This window comes from Phasianus colchicus, chromosome 5 (genome assembly GCF_987193195.1).
Source record: "Phasianus colchicus chromosome 5, bPhaCol1.hap1.1, whole genome shotgun sequence".
NCBI classification, from domain to species: domain Eukaryota; kingdom Metazoa; phylum Chordata; class Aves; order Galliformes; family Phasianidae; genus Phasianus; species Phasianus colchicus.
In genome coordinates this window covers 6,392,050-6,403,585 of record NC_143440.1, presented here as the reverse complement: position 1 = coordinate 6,403,585, position 11,536 = coordinate 6,392,050, and the positions used below count along the sequence as shown (strand labels likewise).

The 11,536-nt window shown below is 43.6% G+C and overlaps 1 protein-coding gene across 2 annotated transcripts in view; it reads left to right on the top strand.

Moving 5' to 3' along the window:
- The window catches only part of IGHMBP2 (immunoglobulin mu DNA binding protein 2), a 35,015-nt gene that overhangs the window by 732 nt on the left and 22,747 nt on the right, over window positions 1–11,536 (top strand). For both annotated transcript variants that reach the window (XM_031607340.2, XM_031607339.2), the window contains exons 2-6: window positions 221–390; window positions 3,081–3,273; window positions 3,635–3,732; window positions 9,312–9,475; window positions 9,873–10,073. In XM_031607340.2, the coding sequence (XP_031463200.2) occupies window positions 221–390; window positions 3,081–3,273; window positions 3,635–3,732; window positions 9,312–9,475; window positions 9,873–10,073 (826 nt within the window). The remainder of the gene's footprint in view (window positions 1–220; window positions 391–3,080; window positions 3,274–3,634; window positions 3,733–9,311; window positions 9,476–9,872; window positions 10,074–11,536) is intronic.

Below are 11,536 nucleotides of genomic sequence, written 5' to 3'. Positions count from 1 at the left end.
GTTCCTCAAAATATGTCACGTTAGAGGTGGAAATCTATAGAATCCAATCCAATTACATCACTACAAAAAGATATGTAAATCAACACTTCAACAAGCTAGTACCTCTTTTGCCATCATCCATCTTTTCTGTCTCCTCCTGGTTTGTCTTTTTTTGTTTTGTCTTCTGAAGCATCGGGTTTATTTCATTCTAGCAAATAGTTTTCATGTCTGTGCTTTCCAGAGCATGGCAGGAAAACATCTCCCTAAAGGAACTGCAGCGCAGAGGTGTCTGCTTACTAAAACTTCAAGCTGCCAACCAGAGAACCGGCCTCTACGGGCGTCTGCTTGTGACATTTCAGCCTAGAAAATATTATTCAGACACCGAGCTGCCCTATAACAGTTTTGGGCCTGGTAAGTGATGGTCCCATTTGTGCAAAGTAGGAGATGACTGATGTGCTCTGCCTAACATATTTCTAATGCAACGCTTGTAAAGACTGAGTGATTGAGGAAAAGAGGAAGTGAGAAAATGTGCCTACAGGGTGAATGTAGAGAAATAGGTTGTCTTTCTCTTTCAGCTTGTTATTAACATGGATATTGCACCAGGAAATACTGCCTATTGTAACAAGCAAGCTTTCCTCATTCAGAATCCTTAAAAACAAAGCCATAGTTTCCCACCGTTAAAGATTTCTTAGCATGCTTTCTACAAGCCACTGTGTTCATGCTTGGAGTAGGTAAGGAGCTTACCTTGCAGTTCATTTTCAAAATGGAAAATGAGCTCCTTCCTGAGCTGCCAATTTCCTCCCTTCCTTGTACTGTTATTTTTTATCAAGAAGAGGTGAAGTATGCACCATGTGTATTAATACCTGGATTTCTGTTGGAAATAGAGACAGTAGAAAAACACAAGCTCACCAGCACATCAAGCCAGCACTCTTTCTAATTGTCCCTCATCCTCTGCCATCTATTCCTTGAAATTACAACCAGAAATGTCAGACCTGAATGGTTGCCGGTATCTGAGGTAGGTGAGGAACCAGACTGCCAGCTATAGTCAGCTGCTTACCCCTTGGAATAACTTGGGTTTGACTGTGAAATAGTTCCAAGTGACAATGGAAATCACTTCTTTTTCTTGCAGAGACTCTTTCCCTTTTCCTTAGGCAACAAGGGTATTGCTTTGCACTCTCCAAAGCTGGTCCTCAAGAGAAAGGCTGGCAACACCAGATAGTTTGCTGGTTTCATTTAATAATTTACTTTCTCTTGTTTGCTGAATCAATTAGCTTGCTAAGCAGATACATGGTGGGGAACTGGTCTGTTTCTGATCTGTGGTACAGTTTCAAAGTGGGTTGCCATTCAGTTTGTTGATGTCTTCTTTACCAGCCAAATCTCCAAGCTGCTGACCTGTGAAATTAAAAGAACTCCTTGCAGACTTGGGTCTCAGCCTTGAGGTCTAAGAAGCAGCATCCATCAGTGCTCTTCACAGAGAAATAACATTGCTGTAGCAGTAAACTGTTCCTCAAACATTTTAATGCAGGAGCTGATGAATATAATTAAGAACTTCCATTAGTTTGCTAATCTGAAATTTAGTCCTCAGTGAGCCTGAGACCCATCTAAATTGTCCACTTGCTAGACACCCTGCTCAAAATCTCCATTTCACCACTGAACTGCATAATCTGACTGATCCTATCTCATGTATGTGTATGAAGAGCAGAATGGCTATTGTGAGCCCTTTGAGAATCTTTTTCTTTCTTACTTCTACTGACTGGCATAAAACAGTCCTCTGGGAGGCACATGTTGTTGTGCAGCCCCCTTGGGAATGACTGAATGATAAAATAAGTGAAAAGTTTTGTCTTAGAGCTTAGAGAAGTCAGGCCCTCCAGGGTTTGTGTGAAAAAATGTTACATTTCTGAGCAGCACAGTGGAGAGCACTGCTGGTCTCTACCCCAAGCCATATGGGGAGGGGTCTGAAGGTAGCTGGTTAGTAACTGTCTTCTCACTGCTTCTTGCTGCATGCTTTGTCAGGAAAGAGAAGAGTTTATCAGTGATATAGATGATGAGATTGAGTGCACCCTCAGCAGGTTTTCTGATGACACCAAGCTGAGTGGTGCAGTTTATACAGCAGAAGGAAGGGACCGTACAGAGGGACCTTGATAAACTCAAAAGGTGGGCCCTTGTGAACCTAATGAGGTTCAACAAAGTTAAGTGCAAGGTTTTGCATTTGGGTCAGGGTAATCCCAGATATGTGTACAAACTGGGGGAAGAATACCTTGAGAGTAGCCCTGCTGAGAAGCATTTAGTAGTACTGGTTGATGGAAAGTTTCACGTGAGCCAGCAGTGTATGCTTGCAGCCCAGAAGGCCAAGTATATCCTGGGCTACATTAAGAGAGGAATGGCAAGCAGGAAGAGGGAGGTAATTGTCCCCTTCCACTCAGCTCTTGTGAGGCCCCATCTGGAGTACTGCATCCAGATCTGGGGCCGCCAACACAGGAAGGATGTGGAGCTGTTGGAGAGGGTCCAGAGGAGGGCCATGGAGGTAATCAAAGGTATGGAGCACCTCTCTCATGCAGATAGGCTGAAGGAACAAAGCTTGTTTAGCCTGGAATAAAGGCGGCTGCAGGAAGACCTCACTGTGGCCTTCCAGTATTTAAAGGAAGTTTATAAAAATGAGGGAAATCAACTTTTTACAAAGGTAGATATTGATAAGATAAGGGGGAATGGTTTTAAATTAAAGGAATGGAGATTTAGATTAGATGTCAGGAGAAAGTTTTTTACTGAGAGTGGTGAGGTGCTGGAGCAGTTTGCCCAGAAAGGTTTTGGATACCCCATCCTTGGAACTGTTTAAGGCCAGGTTGGATGGGTTCCTTGGCAACCTGATTTAATACTTGATCCAATGATTGGTAACCCTCCCTGTTGGATCCTTGAGGCCCCTCCCAACACAAGCCATTCTGTGATTCTATTGCATTCTCCTTTATGGCAGGAAACATGGAGCTAGTCCTGTGGTTGGTGCAGATGGGCCTACTGTCTTCATAGGACTGTGCTAGTCTCCTCAAGAGAGCTTCTTTTCAAAACATTTGCCACACTTCATGCTCTCTTGTAATTTGTCTTTGCAGGTGACATAGTGGGCCTTTACGATTCAGTCAGCCAAGGCGATCTGCTTTCCACTGGCATTGTAACACGTATCACCTCCAAAGCAGTGACTGTTGCCTTTGAGGAATCTCGAGATGGCATGCTGAGTGTGGATCATGAGAGCTTGTACCGCCTGCTGAAATTAGCCAACGATATCACCTACAACAGGATAAAAAAGTAAGGGCTGTGAGGGGGCAACTCACCTAGAGTCACCACTCAGGAGCACAGAGGGCAATTGAAAATTGCCGGGCTTATTGTAGGAAAACCCTTCTGAGACTGATCTCGGCACTTGGCTGAATTGATGTGCTGAAAAAACACAAGGTCCAACTATGTCAAACCAGAGCAACAGTAGAAAGGGGAAATGTATGGCAGGTACAGGGGATGTGAGGAGTCAGGAATGCAGCAGTTAGATACAATCAGCCTGTTGTGCCCACAAACTTCTGTCACCAGGATACATTGCTCTGGCCTCTGACGTGTGCAGGGAATCTCTTGAAGGAATCCACAGAGAGTGCTTATAACCTGTTTTTTTCTTTGGCAGAGCTTTGAATGCACTAAAGCAGTACCACAGTGGTCCAGCCTCTGATCTGATTGATGTCCTCTTCTTTTCCTCGGATCCAAGCCCATCCAGTGAAACAAGTAAGGATGTTTCTAAGACTTTCTAAAACTAGAGAGCTGTTTTAGATCTGTCAGTAAAAGCAGATGTTGCTACTCATACAGGTTTTAAGCAAACATAATGGGAAATTATTGCGGGGAAAGAGGTAGAAATCTTCAGTCTCTAGAGCAGTCAGTGAAGCCTGAAGTTGAATGCAAGTAATAAATAGTGTTGCAGCTGGCAACATTAAATACCTATTTCTCATTGTTAATGGGTCACTGGACACGCTAACCTGCTGTAAAAATCCTTGTCATCCCTGGAAGAGATACAGAATTACACAGACTCTTCAGCTAGCTAATGTTCACTTTCCTCAGAGAATACCAAGTAAAGCTGAATTCTGGCATTAACAAAAGCTGAATTTGTGATGGGAGAATTTCTTTGCACACATTCAAGAGTCTGAAATTCAGTTTACTTTATGAGCACTTCTTATTTGCTTCCTGCCCCAATCCCATCCATAAACTTCAGAGATCAGAAGCTGCCTGTGCTGCTACTGTACAGAAAATCCAATAACTCAGCCTACATGGGAATTAAGTGACTGTAGAACTACTACAATTTGAAACAGCATGGGAATGCTTGCTTTTTCTTTTTTTTTTTTTTACAGCCTTGTGATTATATTCAGTCAAGCTGGAAATGCTCAGGCTGCTTTGGTTTCATTGTCAAATGTTTAAAACCTCACAACTTGGCTTTACCAACAGCTGCCCAAAAAATTGCATAGGAGTAGAATCCCCTTTTACTCTCATCTTACTTGATTTGAGTTTTTAAAAGATGAAAGATGCAGTTACACAGCTACACTTTCAAGGGAACCCTGGGGAATGCAAAGCCTTTAATCAGCAGAATGTGAGGGCTTGGCAACTGTTAATGAAAATTGTCCCTTGACAGAAGGGAAATATCACCAGGGCTGCACACATCAGGGAAGGAAGGCAGAAGGTAAACCAAGTTGCTTTACAGGTTCAGGCAGGCATTCTATATGTAAGCTGGGCAGAGAGCTCAGGTCTTTCCTGAGGTGCAGGGCTCACCGCTCAGAAGTGTATCATGAGTTATGTCATCCATCACTGGTCTCCTTGCTGGCCAGGACTGTGTTTGGTTTCCTCCCCTCTGTACAGGCTGTTACAGTTTTCCCAGTTACCTTGATTACTGCATTTAGTTGTCCACAATGTTACACCTCTTTCACATACTTACTTCCATTACCTTCAGAGTAGGTTTCTGATATGATACACCAGGGCTGAAGAATTAATGCTAATGTGAGTCATACCTGCCTAGATCTGACACTGAGCTTAGTCTGAGTCAAACCTTTTAGCCTTTTGGCTACCATGGGACTTTAGTGTACTCAGGTTTTTAACATTAAATAGAAGAATTAAATATTAATGAACTAACTTTCTTAGCAGCTTCAACACTACCTTTTCCCTGCTGTGGCAGAGCTGCCTCTGTAATGAAGAAAAACACTGAATTGCTCAGATATGCCAACTGAAGCACAGAGATGAATTTTACATCTCCCCGTGCCAAGAATATGGATTTATAGAAACATTCAGCTGCATTAGGCAGGAGATGCAATATGAGAAGGCATCACATCACCTGAGAAGAGCAAAATGCTCTGGCAGGGTGGAAAGGCCTTCCATTTACCTTTTCACTTTATAGCTCCTTTCTCACTAATGAGAAAGATGTTATACTAGCCAGCATTTAAATAATAATAACTTCAAGTATAAATAGATCCTGTAAGGTCCCTTCAACTATCATCCTCCACCGAGTTGAAGAGAAGGTCAGTCTGGCTAGATAAATTCTGACTCTTATGCCTGTGAGACAGCACATGCAGGTTCTGAGGTGTATGGAACACCTGGGGAAATAGATCTGTGTTTCTGCAAACAGTGTAGGAACTTGCAATGTGTGGCTTGTTTGCAAAAGGCAGGCTATCCAGAGAAAAAGCTAGCACTGACATTTGTGTAGAAAAAGAGAAAGGCCCAGAGTAGAAAGTCCCTGCCTCATCTAGGCTGGACAGGCAGCTTTTGTGACTATCTTCTATGACAACATGTAAACCAAATGGCAAGGAAATTGAGAATTAAAAGGGTCAATGGAAAGCATAATCACTCAGCTCCATGCTCAGATAATTCAGGAGTTTTCTCCCAGGGGCAAATTAGGCTCCAGCAAGTGATACAGGGAGCAGCAGCATCTTAAATCTAACTTTTAAGTGAGGGAGAAGAAAATCAGAAGTCTAACTTCTTAAATGTTAGAGTCTCTACATGTTTTGTTTTGTTTTTTTTTCCAAATGGTTGTTTATGCAGAGTCTCTTTAGGGGATACCCAAATAGAGTTATGCTAGCCTGGCAGAATTTTCTGGCCTAGCTGGTAAACAACTTCTAGTTGCTTGTTGGTTTTTTGCATGCTGCGATTTCCTCATGAGTGGATCAAAGCTGCCTGGCACGTCATGGGAGAATGTGCTGCCAAATGCTGTGCCTAGAGGATCTATACTGGAGTCTTTGTCATCCCAAGAGGGTGCCCAAATCCAGTCACTGACTGATTAGGTGGACAAGGAGTCTGATAAAACCAATTGAAATGTGGTTTTAAAGTAGTTAGTGACTGCTGGCATCTGACCAGTGCATGATATTGGCTTGTTAAAAGAGCACCAGTATGCATAGGAGGGTAATAATAACAAAAACAAATTTAGTACCCTTTTTTCCCCTCAGCTCCTGATGACTTCCAGAGTTACTGCTGCGGTGCTAATTTGCACGCAGCTGTTTCCTGCAGGATCTGGAAAATCCTGCTCACTGTTTGCTGTACTTGCTGAGTTGTGCCCTTATTCTGTGCTGTTCATCTCTCCTCCTCGGTTGCTGGAATTGGGCGTAAATTAAACACGTGTGATGGATCCCAAGTCCTTGCAAAACACTTAATACTTATTCTGAGTTGCATTTTTCTTGGCATTATAGACAGGCCGTAGGAAGAATAACCTGGAGTGTCAAAAGGAGCGTATGAATATATAACCAGCGAGTAGATGAGATCTTCTTCTAAGAGTGGGACTGGTCCCCATCACAAAGTATTTCCAAGCCTTACCTTGCTACCTTCAGAAAAATCCCAGGTGGGAGAGCAGGCTTTCCAGAAGGTAAATTCTGAACTGATTAGGGTTTATACTCATCAGGCTCAGAAGAAAGCAAAATACAAGTGTGTGTAAGAAATACTTTGCTTAACTTGCCTCCATTTAACCTGCACCTGTGGCTCAGAATCATTTAGGACTTTCACACTGACAGCCTGCAAGAAAGCCTTCCCTGCTTGTAGCTGCTATCTCATACCATATATGCATATGTTGTTGTGAATGTATAGAAAGGCTTTGCTAGCCAGCAGAGGCCAGCATTGCTCTGCCTGCTGCGCACCACAGAGCCAGCCAGACTAGATGCACACTATCCCTTCTCATACAGAGAACTCCCTGTTGCAGGCCTAACCCCATGAAGAGGTGTCCCCAGAAAAAGCCAACCCAGCAAGCAAAGGTCTGGGAAAGCAACAGGGATTTGTAGGAAAATATGTCATACGTATTGAGCTCATGCTATATCACTTGCAAAAATCTTCAGTGTTTCTCGTCCCTCTGTTGAACGATGCTTCCTGTCATCATGGGAGCCACGAAACGGGCCCTGAAATCTGCAAGGAAAACTAAGCAGTCTGGACAACTCAACTACTAAATACTTAACAGGGAGGGCAGGGAAAGTTCCCTGTGTAAGGAGATGTTGTTGGAAGACCAAACATGATAGCCAAAATGTTTCCCCCTCCCCCTTCCGAGCATAAAGCTCCTACACCAAGTTCTGAGTCAGGAGCTGGATTACTTGAACTCCATTCAGACTCACCCTTACCAAGAATGCAGATTGCATTGTCAGACTTCTTCCCTCTACAGACTGTAGGGAGGAGATGGGCTGCCCTGGGCAGAGCAGGAGGCATCAGTGCAGACTTGGTGCCACAGGGCTACAGCTGGTTTAATAGCTGTCTTTTGGGACTACCTGTGCAAATCCTAAATTGGTGGCTTGTAAAGAGCACTTGGGCCAGCCTGTTGGAGTGGATTAACAGCATTTCTTCAGAGGAGCCTGTTTAAAGCCTTGTTGATGGATGGAAGAGAGTTTAGAGGAGCCACGGCATCCCACAAGCTTTGCCGCCCTCCTCCTCCACACCTTATAGTATGCCCAGCCCAGAAAAGAGGAACTGCTCTCCCAGCAGCTCCTAGCAGTGTGTGATTAAGAGGGAAGAGGATGTGCACGTGTGTAGACAAGCCTCTTTCTGACCTCATTCTTTGATCAAGGAAATATCAATGACTCCTACATTGCAGCTGTTCCTCATTGTGGGAAATGCCTTGTAGTTTTTAAGCTATTCTTTTTTCCCTTGCCCCCTGGATGCATGCTGTTCTTCTCTTAGTCACTGGCAGGCTAACTCAAAAATAACACAAAGCAAGAGGCGGAAAACATTACCATTATTTCCCCACCAGCATCCTTAGCATAGCTATGCTTGTTTAACCTGAACACCTCATTTGGATGTGCTGATTCAAAGGTGCCAAAGGTTGTGTAGGAGTTGCACACAAGTTAACATATCTAAAGCCAGAGGAAACTTTTAAGCTTTTGATCAAGCCCTTAATGCAAAGGTAGAGATAAAGCAGATGATGCCCTGCAGGGAATGATGCCCAGAGATTTGTCTTATATAAGCTTTCATGGGAACTTTATTTTCGGTAAACCTCAGTGTAATGAGTCATCATCTCTGCTGTAATTAACTTTCATAATGAACAGGCAGATTAGCAGCAGGATTAAGTCAGATGAGAATAAATAATGGGTTTAAATTATATAAATCTTGGAGGTAAAAAGTGGCTCATGAGAATTCTATCTTTTGCAGTGAAACCAATTCTCTTGTAATGCAATTTGCATATTAATTTCCCTTTTTTCCTTTCTAATTATGAAATCCAAACTAACTTAAGTTTTCAACATTTATACTGCCTGCTTGCATCTATTTCCTGCCTTCCTTTTCTGTCACTGTTAAACAATATAGGACAGCTGTGGGCTTTTGTTTGTTTGTTCACAGATGCTGTAGTTTGTTTCACTGCTTTTTCACTAGCAACTCATTGAGTTTGTTAACTGGAAGAGAAACAATTCATTTGCAAGATCAGCCACTTTCTTCACTTTCTTCCCTCTCTTCACTGAACGCTTGCTAAATACACTGGCTCACCTTCAAAATATCCCCACAGTACCCTCCCTGCCCTAAAGGTTCTGTATTATGGCAAGAAAATGCTTCCTAAAACACCAAAAGTTAGTTGAGACTAGCTGTGTTCACAACCAGATGCTTGCTCCTTTTGCAACACCACTAAGCAGGAGAAACAGGGTGGGGAAGAGACTGATGCAGCATGGACAGCTTGTTCAAGAAGCAGAACAATCCTTACTTTTACCAGTTTGTGTTCTTCTGGAGGGTGGTATATAGTGTAGCTTGCTCCCTGGGAAAGTTATTATCAACGTTTGAGCCAGCTACCAAGAGCATTTGGTTTGTATTCATGGATTTGTGCTTGTCAGTAAGGTAGGGCTGAGGTCCAAGTGAATCTCCTGCTGTCTCCCCAGAGCCTTTAAAGCTCTACAATGACTCGTTGGATGCATCACAGAGGGAGGCTGTTTCCTTCTCACTAGCACAGAAAGAGCTTGCCATCATCCATGGACCTCCTGGCACAGGGAAGACCACAACAATAGTAGAGATCATCTTGCAAGCTGTACAGCAAGGCCTGAAAGTGAGTAATCGGCAGCAGGAATGCAATGATAGCAACCATTTTGATTTATTTTGCAAACTCACTGGGGTTCATGGCAGCTGGAGGAGATCCAGTAGCAGCTGTGTTCCGCTGGATGGGAAATTTTCCCTACAAGCTGAAATGAGGTGCAGAGAGCAAACCTGAGCTTTGAAGCTTCTAATTATAAGAGACCCTGCACTGGTGCTTCAAACCAAGATGAGAATTTGAGAATTGCCTTTGGTGTCTGGAGGCTCTGGAGATGCCAGTGATTTATTCCTGCTAGCTGTGTGCTCTCATCTCCTCCTCTCTGCTGAGTGCCTTCCTGTTGCTCAGGCATTGTTGCTCCAGTGCTTCACTTGTGGCAGTAACAAGCACTTTGTGTTTTTTTCCCCCCTCACAGGTCCTGTGCTGTGCCCCTTCCAATGTTGCAGTGGATAACCTGGTGGAAAGACTGGCTGGCTACAAAGCCCGCATCCTGCGGCTTGGGCACCCTGCTCGCCTGCTGGAGCCCATCCAGCAGCATTCCTTGGATGCAGTCTTGGCCCACAGTGACAGTGCCCAGATAGTGGCCGATGTCAGGAAGGACATTGACCAGGCCTTTGTACGTGTCCCCACAACACAACCCACGTGTGTAACCTGAATGCCATCTCTCTATATTAAGAGTACTCCATCTGTTAGCCAGGCAAGCTACTTTGTAAGTGAGGAGTCACTCTGCCACTTCTTGATTACACTTAGAAGACAACTTGGCCTTGGAGAAAAGGCATTAGGGCACAGGCAAGGCCATCAGAATTAGGGGACACTTCCAGCCTGAAGAAGCATCTCACAGCCTCTCTTCTGGAGTATGCTTGAGCTTCCTTGTTCACTGGCCAACAGCACTCATCTTTTTCTGCTGTAGAGCCAGAAGAGGGCAAAGCTCCTCCTAGCAGAATTCCTCATTGAAGTGGCAAAATCGTAATCATTACTGCTGCACCATGGGGAGATGCTGCAGTGCCCTGCTCTCCAGATTATCTGTCTGGAATTGTTCACATGGTTCTCTTCACCAGAAGAGGAAGGGAAGCATCTGCATCATTAATTCACTTCCTGAATTAATCTAGCTGTCCTGATGCTCCCTCCCACTCTCAGCCACCTCAAGTAGAAAGTAGAGTAGAGTGCATCCTTAATTTCTTCTTTCTCAACCTAATTTATTTTTTCATAACTTGATTTATAGAGTAGCTTTTCTATTTGGGATAATAGGCTTTGATGCTAGTTAGAATTTTGCTGGTGGTAGCATTGTCCAAAAGCCATTCTTCAAATGCTTCCAACTTAGGCAAGGTTTTTTATCTCAGTGGGACATACAGAAAAGCATTTCATACCCCTATATGTGTTGTGCCATACTTGCCCAAGCATACTGTAATGCCCTTCAGTAGTGCGCCATGCATGTATTTTTTTTTTTTTAAACGATGGAGGTTGAACGTGGCTTTCAGCTCCATGAACATTAATCTGCAGCCAGTGCTGTGGCAGCAGCTTCAATTTTCCCAAATGTGACTATGCATCATCCAGCATTTCTTGTTGCTGTCTTCAAGCATATTTATTGTTTGAGTAGTCAGAGAAATCACTTGATAAATTGTTCTTGCACATTTCATGTAAGGGTAAGAGAGAAGGAGGTTTTACTCATTGCTGGGAGGCAAGTTCATGATGAGAATACACTTATCTCCTGGGATGAAGACCCTGGTGTAGTCACAGCTGTAAGCAGGATTTATTTCTTCTTTAAAAAACTTCATAATTGTTGATTCACTTGATACACTCTAAAATAACAGGCAAAAAAAGCAAGAGCTAACAACATTCAGTTCAGCTTGTATGGTAGTGCTTTGCACTACCACAACCAGGCTTCTCCACAGAAGAGGCATCTGACCTATTGACTTCCCTTTCCCTCTCTAGGGGACAGACAGCTCACCTCTAAGCCCTGGGTCATCTCCCTAATCCTTAGCGTCTCCCTTTCAGTTTCCCCTAGGTGCTCTTTTAATCATTTCTTCCTTTGCTCACTCCCCATTTTGACTCTCCTTTTCTTCTTCTTCCTAACCTTCA